The sequence below is a fragment of the Lates calcarifer genome, linkage group LG3 (genome assembly GCF_001640805.2).
Source record: "Lates calcarifer isolate ASB-BC8 linkage group LG3, TLL_Latcal_v3, whole genome shotgun sequence".
Classification (NCBI taxonomy): domain Eukaryota; kingdom Metazoa; phylum Chordata; class Actinopteri; family Centropomidae; genus Lates; species Lates calcarifer.
The window spans coordinates 10,340,495-10,359,256 of record NC_066835.1 but is presented as its reverse complement, the minus strand read 5'-3'; the positions used below and the strand labels follow the sequence as shown (position 1 = coordinate 10,359,256).

Below are 18,762 nucleotides of genomic sequence, written 5' to 3'. Positions count from 1 at the left end.
AGAGAGCTGTCACAACAGCCCTACTGTTGGCCACAAGGACTGTGGCGTGCTGGTGTGGGAGCCTCCAGAAATCAAATAGGAGGAACAACCAGAGCCATGGATCAGTCCAGGGGGACAGCAGCTTTCAGATATGAAGATACCACTTGAATCTTACTTCCACCTGCATGAAGAGTTGCATTTACTTGACGTAAGTGAGCTGCAAACTCATGACAGAGGAGATGAAGACAGAAAGCCTGTACCCAGCTCCTCAGCTCACCACAGAAAGGTTGAGGGAAACTTTATGTCAAGCGGTGAATGTCGGTTTTTTTTTTTTTTTTTTTTGCCAGGTTTGTCTGTAACTCTAAATAACATGGGGCCTCAGTTGAGTTTAGAAACACTGGCAGAGCCACACAGGGGAAAACCAGCTGAGTAAACCAATCACCATAGCCCTGCTCCTCCAAATAGAGAGACCAAGAGTAGAAACAAATGAAATATGTGTATTCTCAACATTTTTTAAGTCCTGTGTCCATCAAGCAAGCTCTTTTCCCCCCAGCAAATCGAAACTTTTCTCTGTTTTATGTGAGCGCTGTTTGATATATACAAGCTGTATTGCCAGCTTGAATGCAACGCGGTTTCCCTGGCAACGGCATGTCAACAGCGCCCCCGGCTGAGGACTCGTATTCATCCTGCCCGAACCTCCTACTTCTGAAAATGTCAGAAATGTCTGCTATGAACAGAAAGTTAATACAGACTCTCGCTGAATCAATCTCTAAACACGTGGAGCACTGTGAGTACTCGGTTCAAACTTATTTTTTCTTATTATCCTATGCTAAACTAAGCTGGTTTGTTGTGCCAACCTGTGCGCTTTTCGCTGAGCGTTGAGACACGTTGATGAGCCACCATAAAAATGCAAAATGTCATACAGCGAATATTATAGAGCACGAAAAGTCAGCCATTATTCCTGTGACCCTAGTCAATAAAACAGAGGTTGAGTGCCTCATCCGAGAGTTTAATGTGCTCATGGGAGAGCCCGCCACCCCGGGGAGAGCAGTCACCGGCCTGGACAGAGGGAAGTTCAGGAGCATCCTGCACAACATCTTTGGGATGACCGATGACATGATCATGGACGGAGGTATTCTGCCCATTGCTAATTTTAACACACACACACACACACACACACACACACACACACACACACACACACACACACACACACACATTTGCGTGTGCCACATTGATGCTTTGGATGAGTTTGTACGATGACCAAAAAAAGTACTCTCACAACCCTAGCTCCAGTGAATATTTATTACTCATTCATATATTATTGGAAACATTTATTGTATGATTGTTTGGAGATACATTCTATCCTTTAAATAAGTCTTACGGTTGTGTCAGCATAGTATTTTTAAAATAATCAGAGGCACATCAACTCTGTTTTTTTACCTGTAATAAGCACCAAATGATTTGTTTCTTCACAGGAAACCTCTTAGGAGATTATTAGGAAGTGAATTGGAATTGACAGACCTGTAAAATAAAGCACTGCCATGACTTACAAATAACCAGCAGTTTGGATGCAGAGTATATTGTAACTGTTTGGCAGCGTGTTCTAAATATTACTTATTTATTCTACAGTCTTCAGGTCATTTGACAAAGACAACGACAGCTTCGTGAGTATGAAAGAGTGGATTGAAGGACTGTCTGTTTTCCTTCGAGGGACCTTGGATGAAAAAATAAAATGTGAGTTCTCAGCTTTACTCTCCCACACATAAAAATCAGAGTTATTTTAAGTTATCCAGGAGATAACTCTTCCCTTTTTGCACGGCTCAGACTGTTTTCATGTGTATGACTTGAATGGTGACAACTACATATCAAGGGAGGAGATGTTTCACATGCTGAAGAACAGCCTCATTAGACAGCCCACAGAGGAGGACCCCGACGAGGGAATCAAAGACCTGGTGGAGATCACGCTGAAGAAGATGGTAAGAGGATGGCCACAGCTTAACCATCATGGTTTATTGGTGTAATCTGTTTTGTTACCTCTGCATTCATCGTGAAATCTGAGTGTTCAGGGGGCAATTAATTATTTAATTCTCAGTTTCCACCTTAATTCACCTTAATACACAGGACCATGACCATGATGGCAGGCTGTCTTTTGCTGACTTTGAAATGGCAGTGAGAGAGGAGAACCTGTTACTTGAAGCTTTTGGAACCTGCCTCCCTGACACCATGGTAATCTCAAATTAAAGGCTCATGAGAAATGTAATAACTAAACTTTTTTAAGTCAGAGGTTCTTAATCTCACATTTTCTTCCTTTTCAGAGTATTGAGATTTTTGAGCAGCATGTGTTTCAGGAACAGCTGGAACCATGAAGAAATAACATTTAAGTGCATTTTCAGCTGTGTCTTCTTTAATACAAAAAGTTATAGATGTTTGCATTGTGATACAAAATATGTAAATAAAAACAAATTGCCACAAGAAACTGAGCTGGTGTGATCAAATCCGACGACGTGGTTTCACCTTTTTCTCCACTGGTTTAACGTCAGGAACTGAGGCCACCTGAGAAAGAACATAACAGCGATTTTACTGGCTTGACTTATGACATGTAGACTACAGTGAAGAATTACTTTAGTTCTGAATTGCTAGAACCAAATCAGGTTATATATTACCTGTTTCATTGTGTTCCTGATTAGGCTGACAGTTGTGTTCAGTGATTCATCCTCCATGTCCAGTTTAGGTGGTTCAGGTAACTTTGGCCCAATCAAAGTCTCATTTTTTTCAGAAACATCAGTCAGTGAGTGCTTAGCAGCCTCCTCCATTTTTCGTTTCCTGTTCTCCAAGTGTGTGGTCCTGGGGACAAATCTGACAGCAGAAGACGGATTCTGTGTCTGTTTGTGGTCTAAGCCTCTGTCTTTGCCTGAAGAGGTTTGACTGAAGCTTAAACTTTGCACTGGCAGCTGTTTTGTTTCATTTATGGCATTATGCAATGTCCCCATTTTGTCCTTCTGTTGGTATAATCCCATGTTGATTTTTATGTCTGTAGCAACGACTTTCCTGTGGAGGTAATGGTAGTAAAGGAAAGCCTGAATAATGGCTGATGTTTGCAGTCTCCGCTGTGTTATCATTTTTAGGCATTTGATCATGTCTGGAGATGATGTCCTCTGATGTGGTGGCTGTGTTTGATGTTGTGGGCTCTTTGGTTTCTGCCTCCTTCTGTTCCCTTTCTCTCACTTTATAACAATAACATTAGAGGAGAAACATCAACAAATGTTATTCCAAAAATTGCAACTGAGGAGCAATTTTGTTTCTTCGGGACTAGGGTATGAAAATCGACAAAACGAGCTAATACAAAAAGAACAGACAAACATAGATATTGATGTACGTATTAAATCCATAATAATCACATTACTTTATTCTTATTTTCTTTATTAATAAGTCTGTATTTGATGTTAAAGTCTACCTTTATTCTGAGCAGCCCTGATTACATATCTCCTCCGGTCTTGCAGTTTTAGCCTGGTGTCTTCCACAGTCTCATATTCTGGGACGTAGCACACATGCAGCACACCGCCATAAAAACTCTTTTCGTCCATGTGTCGTTTGGCTGCCCTGAAACAGACATTTTCAAGCAAAACATTTTTAGCAGGTCTTTTCAGCTTTGCCAGTGCCAGTATAATCAACAAGGCAAGACATATTCTGAACCTGGCACTTGTGAGTTTCTGAAACTTGACAAGGTAGACCTCCGTGAATTCCTCAGCAGGGTACTCATCCAGGGGCCTGTACTCCTCCACAACTCCGTACAGGGCACACAGCTGGATCAGCTCTGTCATCACTCCGATGGCTGGGACCCCTTGGACCATCAGGTAGCGGGACTCTAAGTTGATGGTGTAAACCTGATGGTAATGCACAAGACAAACGACTTGTTCTGTAATGTCTTGGCTGAGGTACCTTGGGAGCAAATTTATAAAACTGTGGCATTCTTATGACAATTGTCAGGCAGGATGATAACGAAAAGACTAAATATTGACGATTTGTGTTGTCTGTTTTATTTTACATGGCCTTTACTCTGGCCAGAGTGTATCATAGCTTAAGATTCATTGTGTTTTCTGTGCTGATATTTGGCAGATAGGAGCATTTTCTTACCTTAACCGCTTTCGCCTTCCTTCCCTCCCTGTATTTCGGCCTCGAAATGCACACCTTTCGCTGTTCGTGGTGTTTATAAACCTCTGGGACTCCCCAACACCCTGAACTGTTGCCGACAGGTGCCGCCATGTTTCTGGAAATAATTTTACGGTTGGCGCACTTCAAAATAAGAGCCTATTCTCTCTCCTACGCTTTTGGTATTAATTGCGTATTCGCTTGTAACATCTTATTTTGAAAAGTAGTGCAGTTCGATATCAACTGCTTTGGTCTAGCTGAGCACAGTCAGAGCGCATCGATCGACTATGAGCTTGTTGCACATTTAACATTAGCAGAGCAACTTGCCTGACACTAACAGAGCTAGCCAGGCAATGTTGGAATTATGTTTAACAATCAGGGCATTCAACCCGTGACTGTTGTTTTTAACAACACAAAAAACTGCTTTCTTCACCTCCCGTCGAAGCTGATATCGCATCTTTCGCTGAACGAGGTAAGTTAGCTGATAGCTAGCTATCCAACTGTCAGTGTTATCTCTCTAATGTTAGTACAAGTTTAGTTTGGTGAAACAGCGTTCTAGCAAAAAATGTTAGCCTGTTTGCAAAAATAGTGAATCTTGCGTTGATGAACATGTGTTGTTAATTCCCCTTAGTTTTACATACAATTAAGGCTCATTACGTCAACGTGTGTATTAGCATAAATTAAGAGCAAATAGAAAGATAAAATGAGTTTTTAGTGAAACGTGACAGGCTCCATTACATGCCCTGCGGCCTGTCAGAGGATGGGAGCATGTGTGTGTTCCCAGAGTCCTATGTTCCCCTGTTGAATATTCTGTTGACGCACTTTAACCCTCGTATTGTGTTTTGTTCAAATTTGACAAATTTTAAAGTCAAATATTTCACAAATATTATACTATTTATTAAACCCTAATAAGCTGATACGTTCCCTCAAGTTTAGGCTTATTATATTGAGAGCCATACGTCAGTGCTGGGAGACAGAAAAACCCTTTGATTAGTTCTCACAATAGCCCATGTCAGAATACAGAATACAGAGCTAGGGAACATCTTTTTCAATCAGAGGACCCTGGGAGAGCACACATTCAAAAGTGTGGGGAATATAGGAGCCTTCGTTATGTTTCCACTGTGTGTCATATCAGTCTGGGGAACATAGGATCTTGGGAGCATGGGACTCCCAGAGAATTGCAGAATTGCATATACAGTAACCAGTATGCTAGTGAGAGAAATGCATCCAGCAACATATGGAGACAGAAATGAGTTGAGTGTTGTCAGCAGCAGTAAGAGATTTAATTCATGTGCTTTAAGTTTAATATTTGATTAATGTAGGTGATAGTATCAAGTGACAAATATCCATGTTGACATAAGTATTTTTGTAGCAGTTCTCCTGCAGTCTCACTTGGTGGTGACAAAGCATTACATTAGCATTGGCATTCACCCAGTCTGCTGGAGACTGCAGTCTTTTAAAATACTACCCTGTCTTCTAGTCTGCTTTGCTATAGTCATTAGCATCTTAATGAACCTATAAAGAACCCTATCTTTCAGATGACAGGTGTCTGATATGGATTGTTTGAAGGTGCATTTATGAAATAGTTCCCATGACATTTGGACAAGCTTTTCTCCTTTTCTGTTTGGCTGGTTTGTCAGAGGAATTATTGGCTCAAAACTCCTCTCCTCCAGTTTGACATCTTTACACAGAAATCAAACCAGCACTAGCTCTATCATTGATTGTTTGTTCAAGCTGAGAGCCTGTTCACTGACAGAAAAAGTAGGGCAAGCATGATAGAGATGTTTAATAGTACTACAGCAAAAACTGTCCTTTGTGTGTGTTTCAGAACCAAGCTTTGGAGTTGTCCTGGAGCCATGGGTCTCCACTGTTCCTCAGCTGGACTCAGAATAGAACCTCCTCTAGCTTTGACAGCCATAAAGTGGAGTTGTGTCAGGCAACTAGGAGAAAAGTTGGGCCTAAAAGATGGAGAGCAGGTAGGGCTCTACAGTGAGCTATTTGTTCTGTGCCATGTCTCCCACATGACTTATCCATTATCTCTATATGACACATCCTGACAGTCTTACTGTTGAGGCTGACTGGGTGTTTGTATGGACTGACTCATTTTGTGGTTTCCCTCAGGGCTTCCTGAGACCATGTCACCAGGTCTCATCAGTCCATCAAGTGTTTGTGGAGCCCCTGACATCTGATGACTGGGAGATCCTGGTGGGTGAACATTGTGACTTAAAGTGATGTGTTCTCTAATGTCTTCATACAAGTATTTATTATGTTAAAATACACTCTCTGATTACTACAAGAAGACCCATCAGGGACAGGGTTGTGACTCAAAATCAATTTAAATTTATTTTACTTCTGCCTGACACCCCCAGGAGATTCACAGTGCCGCGCTGGAGCAGCAGCTGTTAGATCAGATCAGAGTGGTGTTCCAAGATGCCGTGTTTCCTGTGTGGGTGGACAGCCACACAGCCATCTACATCCGAATAGGTCAGAGTTAATGCAGTAATTATTATCATGTCAGTAGCAGTATCTGTTAAAGTTGGGAAATTCATGAGAAGAAACATAGGCTTTGATAACATTATGACCAAAAGTATAAGGTTTTATTATGTAATGATCCTAAAATATTGTCACTCTGTGGTTTCAGCAATTAAAGTTTACTTACTAAAGAGTTTGTTCAGCTCTTTCTGAAAAATGTTATGTCTTGGTTATATCCATAGACTAGTATTCATGAGCACAGTTTGATCTGTTTCTTACTCTGTGCAGCATCACTTTTGCCATCTGTGCCCTACGGTCGCTTGGAGCAGTTCACAGAACTAGTTGTCTCTCCGAAGGACCGTGTTGGAATTAGCGACATAAGAGGCTCTCTGATGAGAACCAGTGAGAAACAGCATCCTCACAGACCGACCAACTTGGATCTTTCCTCCTCCTCCCAAGAGTCATTTGAAAATTCTGCTCATGTACCTCAAAGCCAACAGTGGGGTGGCATAGCTGACTTGAGGAGCCTCCTACGCTATGTGATAAAAGGCACTTATGACCCAGTTAAAGAGCTACCACCAGTGCCTGGCATCCCTGCCCTGTTCACTGACTCTGTCTACAGAGTGTGTTGTGTGCCTCCTGACTCTCTTTGCACCATAAGCCATGTTGCAACTGGTGTTATTCATTTATTTCCTTGGAGGCATGGACTAAATGCTGGACTAATTGGAGGTCCGTCTCCAGTGACATATGGCCTGCTCTCCAAAGTTCCTTCCCCTAAAGAAAGGAGGGACAGAGCCAAGCAGGCCATGGAGAAAAAGAAGAACTCAGGAGTTACTAAAGTTGCCACTCCTGTGGATGGAGGTGAAGAGATGAAAGAAGAGGAGGTCATGGTGGTCAGGGTGGTGTGTCACAGCATTGAGAAGGTAGCAGGAAAACAAAGGAGCCCCAGCAAGGGAGAGATCCATAGTGGAAGAGTATGGGTGAGTATGCTTAAAAAAGAGTAACACCTAGCACATTTATGCACTAGTTAACAATGTCTGCCTCTTCCAAACACTGTGATTTTTTTTTCTCAGATCCCCCAGCCTCTGGCCCTCAGGTTGAATATCAGGCCACATTCCACAGTTAGAATTAAACCAGTGACATCGACTATCAAAGTGGCCTCCGCTATTCGTCTACAGCCCTTAAGACCACTGGTGAGTGGGTGTGGTGTATGTTTTAAGTATCAACGCATATAATTTGCATAAGATTTGATTTAGCTCTTCCCCTTATGTCTGTGTGATCTCTCATATTTTCCTTTCAGCTTGAGGAAGACGATGAGGAGATCCAGGCGGCTTTTCTTGGTTGGCTGCACACTCAGAGTCACGAACCTTTAGCCTGTCTGACTGCGCGGTCTGGCACCATCCTCCTACATGGAACTGACGGTGATTCATTTCTACACCTTTTTTACAAGCTTGTCAGAGATGTATTTTTAAATCATGTTCTGACAAATCTGGACACGACATTGTGATAAAGTTTCCAAAATGTTAAACATCAAAAAGGCTAAAATCACAATACGCCATTAAAATGACAGTACTTTCAGCTGCAATAAAATGTCACTGTTCTCCCACCTTTTCCCCCCACATTTATAGCAAAGTTAGAGTTTGCTTTAACTGTGCTGAAGCCAGAACCTGCGAATGATCCTGCTGACCAGCTGTTTCTACTGGCACACACTCTTATCCAGAAGGAAAACATACAGGTATTAACGTGCACATACTGTGTCCTGCACATTAATATTCTATGCAGTTTTTCTATACATACTTCCATGCATATGAAACAATGAAACAATCTCTGTGATGATGTTCACAGTTGTCACTTTATGTCACCTTCAGGTAGACAGAGAGTCAGTAACCATGCCGGCTGTGAGTGCTGTAGCTGAAATGCCAAACCCAGAGCTTCCCTCCCTCAGTATTCTTGGGTAAGTCTGTAGCTATTTCTGAGCATTTGTATGATTTTTGAGAATCTTTCCCAGCATTCATTTCTCTCTTCATCTCTCTCTCGTTTGTCTTTCTCCAGTGGCATCGATGAGCTTAGTAGGAGTGGATTTGAGTTCATCTCCCACAGCCTTCTGGGTAGCCCCCTCTCACGAGAGCTTTGTACCACTGGGCAGGGGCTTCAAGGAGGAGCTCTACTCATCACTGGTGCTAAGGTATTTCTTCACCTACAATAATGATTAAATACTGCTGCTTACAACAGATATCTTTTACATTTCTTTTTTTTTTTCTTTTTTGTCTTTTGTGATTTTGAAGAACTGATGTTGACAGTGTTGATTTGTCAGCTTAAGCTCATCAGACAGCAAAGTAACTAACTGAATGCATTATCATCAAAATCACTTTTGTTTTCTAAAATGTGTGATGTGCTGTGTTGTTATTTTTTTTCTCCTCACAGGGGAGTGGAAAGAGCACTCTGTCCCGAGCCCTCTGCAGGAAAGCTAGAGAATATTTGGATGCACATGTGGAGGTGGTGGACTGCAGAAAGCTACAAGGTCAACAGATACTCCATACCCAGACTTAACGATAGCCTGAGTGGTTAGAAAACTTGGGTTTATTTACACCATCATGAATTAACTCATTTATTTTTAGGCAAAAGGGCAGAAACTGTGAGACAGATGCTGCAGGATATTTTTGAACAAGCGGAATGGAGGCAGCCTTCAGTTGTCCTTCTCGATGACCTGGATCATGTGACAGGGGCACCAACCTCACCTGAGCATGAGCAGGGCCCTGAGGCACTGCTTCAACAGCACATTGCACAGAGTAAGCCATACATTTTTTATTTGTATGTGTGTGGGGGATTTTTTTCGTCATAATGCATGATCAGAGACAGCATTGATAATTATTTCTGGCCTTGATGTTAATTCTTCTTGTCTTTTGGACTCCAGGTCTGAAGGATGTGGTGGATGAGGTGGTGGCTCATGCCAGCCTGGTGTGCCTGATCATCACCAGCCAGAGTGAGCACTCTCTCCACCCCTCGCTGACTGAAGCCCAGAGGTCCCACTTCATCCAGGGATTTGTAAACATCCAGCCACCAGACCAGGTTACCACACAAATACACCCGCACAGACATAGACACACAGGTAAATGTAAAACAGTACAAACCCAACAGCTTGTTATTGTTTACAGGCCCAGAGAGTAGACATCCTGCGCCGTTTGATCCTCAGAAAATCCAGTCTGTCTGAGGAGAGCTTGCAAATTCTCGACCTGGGGGCTGTTGCCAAGGAGACAGAAGGTTATGCACCTCAAGACTTGGCACTGCTGTTGGAGCGAGCTGTCCATGCTAATACTGTACAAAGAGGACACAGTGACCAGGGTAACAAAGACAACAACAAAGACAAAGTGCTCTTGAGCTCTTCATGATTCATGTCGTTAATTAAGCTAATGCTAGTTATTGTGCCACTTTCACATCATGTTTTTGCTCTGTATTTCTCAGGTGTGTGTCTGTCGTGGAAAGACTTTGCACAGGCTCTTAAGGAGTTCACGCCTCCATCTCTGTGGGGGGTGGACCTCCACACCCCAAGTGGAGTTGGGCTGGAGAAGGTGGGGGGTCTGAGAGAGGTGCGACAGCAGCTAATGGACACCATACTGCTCCCTGCAAAGGTCAGTATCAGTGCAACCAATCACAAGATGGTGTGTTTTCAGTCAGATGGATGCTCCACTGTGACATATGGGAGGATATATAGACATGAGATTTGATAGCAAAAGTGAATGTGATGACAAGGTATTTATCATGTATCACCATAAATTCTATTGATTGCTGTTAAGATAAGCAATTATACGTCTCAACACAAGTGAGAGTTACAGCAGAGAGGCAATAACAGCAGATGGATTGAAAATGAACACATTAATTTTAATTAACTAAAATTATATTATTTGATTTAAAAAGTCAAATACACAAAGAATTTCATCAGTCTTATTCAGTTTGTTTTCAATTCAAAGCTACTGAAGTCATCATTTTTATTTCTACCACTCTGTTTTATTTAGAACAATAATTGTATAAACAGATTCCCCATTTTTATGTTTTACAGACAGTAAATGATAAAAGAGGCTTTGTTTTTAGCTAATTAACCAGATTTTAAGCTTTGTCTATGGATTCCACAAAAAATAATTTTAGGATTTGATTAAACTCATTTCTTTATCATTTTATATTTGATGCGGCCAGCCCTCACAGTCCTCATTTTTCTGTTGTTTTGCTCCAAACCTGACCCTTTAGCAAGTTCTTGAAATTTGAGGATTCTTTGGTGTGTTGCAGTATCCCATCCTGTTCTCCAATCTTCCTATCCGCCATCGCTCAGGAATATTGTTGTATGGAGCCCCTGGTACAGGGAAGACCCTGCTGGCTAGGGCTGTGGCCAAAAGAGAGTGGTATGAACTTCATCAACATCAAGGTAGGCTTGACTTTGGCTCAGATAGTCAAACAAAAGACTGAGTCTCTCTTTAAGAGAGCAATACATATCTTCAGTGACACAGGACATTTACCTCTCCCCAGGGACCTGAACTTCTGAGTAAGTACATTGGAGCCAGTGAGCAGGGAGTCCGTGATGTCTTCCAGAGGTTAGTGGACATTTGCACTCCTCCCCACATCACACTGTCACTCTATTATGACTTTCATTGCCAATTATAATGAGTAGCATCAAATATTTATAGTAATTATGAGCCCCAGTAACAACCATTCATGTAGTTAGAATAATTTACTTTCCTTTCTGTCTGACTACTCCATCCATCTGTTCCAGGGCACAAGCAGCCAAACCCTGCATCCTGTTCTTTGATGAGTTTGACTCTTTGGCCCCCAGGAGGGGCCACGACAGCACAGGTGTAACAGACCGTGTGGTCAACCAGCTCCTCACCCAGCTGGACGGGGTGGAGGGACTGCAGGGTAGGTCATACAGCAAAATACTACATACATGATTAAATGTTCTGCATAATGACTACAAATTTTAACAGTTAACAGGTCATATTGGTATATTCAACTGATGTATTTGGTGCCATTATTACGTTTTTAAAGGAGCAGACCAGCATCAAGTTATGTGTCAGGCTAGCTGTTTCTCCCTGCTTTCAGTTTTTGTGCTAGGCTACGCTAACCATCTCATGTTTGTTTTTGTAGGTGTATATGTGCTTGCAGCCACAAGCCGTCCAGATCTGATTGACCCAGCCCTGCTGAGACCTGGACGACTGGACAAGTCCCTTCACTGCCCTCCACCTGACCTGGTCTGTTGAATTAGAATCAGTCCTTAACATTATTAATAACACTTTTGAGCTCAATTTATGCACAGATTATTCAACTACTGACAAACTGTATCCCCTTGTGTCACATCTCCAGGAGTCTCGTGTGGAGATCCTCAAGGCTCTGAGTACTGGTGTTCCCCTGGCTGCAGATGTGGACTTGGAGCAGCTGGCAGCAGCGACAGAGCAGTTCACGGGGGCAGACCTGAAGGCCCTGCTCTACAATGCACAGCTGGAGGCCGTCCACAACAGTATGGGCACCAGCACACCGCATGTAAGTCCATTATATTTTCATAATGTCACCACTGATGAGTTAATTGTATTGGGTTGCCTTGGGCTACAATAAAACAGGGAGGCAGCAAACTGTTGGCCAGTCCATTTTCAAATTATTTATGGTTCATGTTGAAGCGGCCAAGCAGGTTTTTGGTCCCTCAGGGCTGATTAAACAACGAGTTTTGTATGCATCTCAGCATGTGTGAGTTGCTCTACTTATAAATCCATTATCACTTTACAGCATAATTCAAATTATTCCCAACTATGGTGACAAGGATATGATTGAATAACTTAAACAGCAAGGGCCAGAGGCAGAATGAACTTTAATTTAAGCTATGTTAAACTGCAGAAACACTGTGAAGTTACTTTGCTTGTTAGTATGTTTTACGGGTCCTACAAAGCTTCGTGTACTTGTGCATCTAAACATAGGCACTCTTTCTGTGTGACAATCAGGAGCTGACTTCTGGCTCAGACAGCGACATGAGCCTGTCCTCCATGATCTTCCCAAACAACAGTAGTGGCTCAGATGATTCAGTGGGGGAGGGAGACCCAGGCATGAGTTTGGACCAGTCCATGGTTCTCCTGGAGCCCGATGAGCTCCAGGCAGAAGATGACCAACATCGCAGCAATGTCTGGAGACTCTACTTCGGAAGCTCCTATGAGTCAGAGTTGGGGAATTCGCCAATTTTAGGACTGGTGAGTGTTGCTCTCAAAATACCAAACAGTTGTATTTCTTAATATTTTATTCATATTTAGGTATAACGGTAGTTGACACACATTAATTAGTCAACAACAGACAAAAGATAAATAAATCATCATACTAGTCTGAAACCTCAACTTTTAAATGCTGTACACCAGTTTCTGCACAACATGCTGTGTACTTACACTTGTTAATGTAAATTATGCATTTTATGACACTTCAAGACTTTTTGTTAACTTTCTTTTTGAGATTAAGATGAGATGATCAATGTCAATCTCATGTCTGTGCGTTAAGTATGGAACTGGAGTCAGGAAGTATTTAGTTTAGCTTAGCAGGTGTTAGTCTTCCAACACCTCTAAATCTCAGTAACACATTGTATCTTGTCTCATTGTACAAGAAATAGTTAACAGCACGTAACTCGTAATTTTTAAACATATCTGTTCTTTCACAGATTAAATAATACAAGATGTTAAGTAGTGAGATTTTAGACGTGTGAGGAAGTGTATTTTTAAACTTTACAGAGAGCCTGGCTACTCGTTCCCCCTTCACGCCCAGGACAGACTCACAAACTGTCTTGCATGTGTGTGGCGGCTACCCTGCTGAGCTCTCTCTCTCTCTGTGTATCTCTCTTTCTCACTCTCTCTAGGTCTCTCTCACTCTCACTCTCTTAGTCTCTCTCCCTCTGTCACTGTCTCTCTCTCCCCCATTTCTCTCTGTCACTCTCTCTCTCTCTCCCCTATTTCTCTCCGTCACTCTCTCTCTCTCTCTTCTCTCCTTCTTTCTCTCTGTCACTCTCTGTCTCTCTCCCCTATTTCTCTCTGTCACTCACACTCTCTCTTTCTCTCTGTCTCTCTCTCTCTAGATCTCTCTCTGTCACTCTCTCTCTCTAGGTCTCTCTCCTTCTTTCTCTCCATCACTCTGTCTCTCTCTCTCTCTCTCTCCCCCTATTTCTCTCCGTCACTCACACTCTCTCTTTCTCTCTGTCTCTCTCTCTCTAGATCTCTCTACCTGTCACATTCTCTCTCTCTAGGTCTCTCCTTCTTTCTCTCCATCACTCTGTCTCTCTCTCCCTCTTTCTCTCTGTCACTCTCTCTCTCTCTCCCCCTATTTCTCTCCGTCTCTCTCTCTCTAGATCTCTCTACCTGTCACATTCTCTCTCTCTAGGTCTCTCCTTCTTTCTCTCCATCACTCTGTCTCTCTCTCTCTCTCTCCCCCTATTTCTCTCCGTCTCTCTCTCTAGGTCTCTCCTTCTTTCTCTCCATCACTCTGTCTCTCTCTCCCTCTTTCTCCCCCCCCCCATTTCTCTCCGTCACTCTCTCTCTCTCTAGGTCTCTCTCCTTCTTTCTCTCCATCACTCTGTCTCTCTCTCCTTTCTCTCTGTCACTCTCTCTCTCTCTCCGTCACTCACACTCTCTCTCTCTTTCTCTCCGTCTCTCTCTCTCTAGATCTCTCTACCTGTCACATTCTCTCTCTCTAGATCTCTCCTTCTTTCTCTCTGTCACTCTGTCTCTCTCTCCCTCTTTCTCTCTCTAGGTCTCTCTCCCTCTTTCACTCTCTGTCTCTCTCCCCCCTATTTCTCTCCGTCACTCACACTCTCTCTTTCTCTCCGTCTCTCTCTCTCTAGATCTCTCTACCTGTCACATTCTCTCTCTCTAGGTCTCTCCTTCTTTCTCTCCATCACTCTGTCTCTCTCTCTAGATCTCTCTCCCTCGCTCGCTTGCTCTCTCTCTCTTTCTCTCTCTCTTTCTCTCTTCAATTTGTAGAAAATTTCTGTGGACAAGAGTTAACTAAACATGATCATAAACAAGCTTCCTTTCTTTTAACAGAGCATTTAAAAATATTACAATAGTGCTGCAATCCTAAGGCAAACACAAAATGTTACAAAACTGAATATGAACCGTTAAAAACTAAACTTTTGAGCACATCTGCCCTGACTTTAGTTTTGCCTTGACACTGGTGTATATTAAAAATAGCCACTTACAGTATCAATATTAATACAGGACTCTGTACTAATGTTGTTCTAAATGTGACTGAGTGGTTTAGAAACAGTTATTTCTCACGTCATTTCTGTGTCTGTCCATTTTCAGAACTCCCAGTGCATCTCGGGACCCAGCTCCATGACCCAGGACTGCACAGGGGCATCTGTCCGTGACACTGGTGGCTCTCTCCCTCCTGCATACATGTCCTCGCTCCAGAGTGGATATGAAGAGCTGAGCCCAGAGCAGTTGGAGCGCCTACAGCAAGATATTAACAACATTAAGAACAACTACAGGAGAGGCAATGTAAGTAATAACAATGGATGTGAAGATTCTAAATGCTGCTGATCTCTGTTTTACTGTTTTTGTCCTATTGCTTTTTTCTGTAGCTCCACTTAATACTGTAGTCTTTAGTTCACAGTTACATTCTACTCTACAATTTATACGATTTTTCTATTTCATTTGACTTTTAGATTTTTTAATACTAGTTTATACTACTCTGTTAGTGTTGTTAACCTGCTTTTTTATGCTGCTGTGTGCATGACTACTCTTGTGTGTGTCTCTGAAGGAGGACTGTACCCGGGTTCATTCAGCCTCCAGCCAGCCAGGCCTGTTGCTGTGTCAGGCTCATGTGAACTCAGCCCTGGCTGTGACCAGACCGTCTCTCAGCAAGTCTGACTGGAACAGATACACAAAACTGTGAGTATCAGGACACCAGAGGGGACCATGATCTCTGCAACAGTCACAGTAATACAAATCACACAAATGACAGATGACACCATTGTAACAAAAACAGTTTGCTCCACAGGAAGTCAAAAATTCATTTTACAGTTGTCCATTTACTCTGGAAAAAGAAATGTGTCTTTAATAGCTTCAATTGGCTACGAAATTTATCAGGCATATAATGAGACATCTGAAGTCTCATCGAGAGGAGGAAATGAAAAGCATTTGATAAACTGATGTTTCAGAACTGTTCCCCAGTAGCAGCAAAATTAATATTAATCGATAATATAATTCTTGCCACTATATTCAGCATTTTTATCAAGTCAAATTACTTTGTTGTGTATTTCTGTTAATTCACTAGCAGTATGGTGGAGCTGAAGCAGAGGCATTGCACAGTCAACTATAAATAGCTGCTGACTCATTTCATGTGTCAAATGAATGAATAAATAACTTATTAATGCTGGAAAAAAACAAGACAAACGCTGTAGATCCCTCCCTGTGTTAGATCAATGAGTCAAATCTAGTTGTTGGTAGTTGTTGATTTTAATAAATCCTTTTTCTTTCTGTTTTTCTTTTAAAGGTATGAAGCCTTTAGCGGTTCAGGAGATGGAAAAGCTCCTCATTCTGTCACATTTAAACCTGGACAACGTGTGACTTTAGCTTGAACAAACAGTCTGACTCACCTAATTCATCATTTTGATGTTTATGAATAGAAGTGGTGATGGATTGATTATTAATTTAACAATCAGTTAAATTAGTTTAACAGTTTCAGAGCTCGAGAGACAATGTAAATTAATGTAATTAATATAATTTAATATTAGAACAAATTGTTTTCTACTTGATTATGAATGAGACATTTAACTACTTAAAATGTAATTACTGTACATATGTAAAATGTTATAAAATAAAGAATTGTTGCAATAAAAACTGCAGATTTTCTATGATCTGATTGTGAACTGCCTCCATTATTTTCTGTTTACAGCCACTGGATGGAGACACAGTAAACTGTTCCTAACTCTTGACCCAAAGTTTACTCAGTATCCCTGTAAAAAACTTGATGCACTGAATATTTACTGAAAACAGATTTGTGAACCTTGTTTTTCTTGTTTCCTTTCCCATTATTTATCTCATGACCCCTCAGATTTATCTGGTGACTTTTACTGAAAGTAGTTTATTTTTACATTGCTGTATTGGTACTTTTAGTGAGCTGAATACTTCATCCATCACCACTAATACTACATAACTTACTGTGTAAGCCCAATTCTCCCAATTGTCCGGTTTGCCTCATCCAACTATAGTCTGAAGATACATAGTAGCTGCACTTATCAATACAATTCATTTACCTTGTTGGCTGTGTAACATCTCAGTGATGTCCTCCTCTGGACTCATGGAGATCCAGCAAGGCCTCTGCTCCATCTGTGTGTCTTTGTTGATCATCTCTGGACTTCATCCTCTCCTCTCATAGACGTGACGCCTCCGATATGGGCCTACTTCTCTGATAACTGAGGTCTGTGGATCTGTAGGAGCCCGGTCTACAGACCCAACATTGTCTAAAGCACTATGGCAGAGAGCAAACAAATCATAATTACACACATGTAACAATAAGGTTGTGTTGCACTCATGAATCTGGACGAACAGATTTTAAGACAGAAAGGCTGGTTTTAATCTGAAAGAATAAAGGAACAGAAACATTAACTATCAGGATTCAAATAAACTCAACATAAGATCATATAATTAATTATTAGTAATCTATAATCTATAGGCTCACTAACCACTATAATCACGCTCTCTTTGCTGATCAACAACATCTCATAAAATAACAATTCAGCATATTTCAACAAAAATCAGCAACTATAACCGACTACCTTAGTCCTCATAACCATAGTTAATGTGTTGACACAGGTTTCATGATCAAGATTAGAATAATAACAGCTTCAATCCCTGAGGAACTATGTTAGCATTAGTGACGGTTGCGTCCGACAAGTATTCCTCTACACTGTAGTTCCCTAACAAAATGACAAGACACAAGACAAACAATGTAAACAAATCAACTATAAAAAGGAGAAAACATAGCTATACAAATGAGCGTACAAAGTTGCACCCTGCCAAAACGCTGCTGCTGCATATTGTTGTTCGGTTACTCCAACACAGCAAAGAAAAAACTATAATGTTACAAAGCAGCCATCTGTCTGAGGCTCTAAAGTTGATCTCGTTAACCTTACAATCATCTTAAGGTTTCCAAATGCCATGTTAATATCTTTCAGTATTTCACATAAACTGTGCTGTGGTCTTCAGTGAACATCAGTAAAAAGCTTCACTCTAGTGACACTCCCATGTAGTTACAGCTAGTTCTGAATAAATCTCAATGATGACATACATAAGAATTTAAATCAATTTTAATCAACTTCCTTATTAAATAATTGCTGTCCGGGGATATGGTTTTGCTTTATTTCATATAATGCTACACCCTGATTATCTTAAACTCCAGAGATTTACAATGAATATTCTGCAGTGAACCTGATAAATTGATTTTGTTTTTTTTAATGTAAAATGTATCTTTTGTTTCATATTTGTTTTACTTTTACCATTCCCTTCCCTTTCTGTTTTTTTCTTTCAGGTACAGATGACATCATACATAACAACATGCAGTATTTAATAATCACAGTTAAAGCCAGACTTAATCTGGTCGTGAAATACTGTATGTCTGAAAATTATTCTAAGACTCTTGCAAACCATGCACTGTATGTAAAGCATGACTCAACTGCAATAGTAAAGATGTGACAACACCTCAGAAACAGCTGAGGCAAGGACTTAAATTAAGAACAAGAACCAAGCTAACCCATATTTTAGAAAAGGAAAGATAAAGCAACTTCAAAGATTTCCTGTGATGTGCCCTCAGCAGGAATTAACTGGAGCAATTTACTGGCAAGGTGACGGACAGAAAAAAAACAACAACTTTAAAGAGATTTTAAAGCTCTTCTGCTGCCTCAGTTATTCTGTTTAGCTGTTGTCGTCCTTTCCTTACTGGTTTTAAACTTTTAGTGCAGAAACTTTCTGCTGCTTCTGTATCTCAATAACTCTTGACTGAAGGGTCCAAGGGCATCTAAAACAGCTGCGAGTCTTACCTGAGATTGCACCAGTAGTCTTCATCCTGTTCCTTGGCTGTGGCAATGCGCCGTCTTGACAATATTTTCCTATTGAAGCGCTATGCCAGCTGTCATCCTACACACACCGG

The 18,762-nt window shown here is 41.4% G+C and overlaps 2 protein-coding genes across 2 annotated transcripts; one reads left to right on the top strand and one right to left on the bottom strand.

Moving 5' to 3' along the window:
* The first annotated feature begins 183 nt into the window (after positions 1-183).
* Positions 184-16,471, top strand: pex1 (peroxisomal biogenesis factor 1). Its single transcript, XM_051066473.1, is given in 30 exon segments — positions 184-766; positions 953-1,111; positions 1,612-1,716; positions 1,807-1,958; positions 2,104-2,208; positions 5,960-6,064; positions 6,066-6,107; positions 6,253-6,336; positions 6,501-6,615; positions 6,892-7,583; positions 7,677-7,796; positions 7,904-8,024; positions 8,232-8,338; positions 8,472-8,557; positions 8,656-8,788; positions 9,028-9,124; positions 9,222-9,392; positions 9,518-9,672; positions 9,759-9,945; positions 10,066-10,232; positions 10,885-10,986; positions 10,988-11,020; positions 11,122-11,186; positions 11,366-11,508; positions 11,737-11,840; positions 11,953-12,129; positions 12,582-12,824; positions 14,916-15,110; positions 15,373-15,503; positions 16,108-16,471. Coding segments are annotated over 30 exon segments (4,347 nt in total). The 5' UTR covers positions 184-600; the 3' UTR covers positions 16,193-16,471.
* On the bottom strand, positions 2,350-4,279 carry rbm48 (RNA binding motif protein 48). Its single transcript, XM_018697560.2, is given in 6 exon segments — positions 2,350-2,535; positions 2,646-2,999; positions 3,001-3,206; positions 3,437-3,582; positions 3,676-3,866; positions 4,117-4,279. Coding segments are annotated over 6 exon segments (1,089 nt in total). The 5' UTR covers positions 4,246-4,279; the 3' UTR covers positions 2,350-2,472.
* Positions 16,472-18,762: the final 2,291 nt, after the last annotated feature.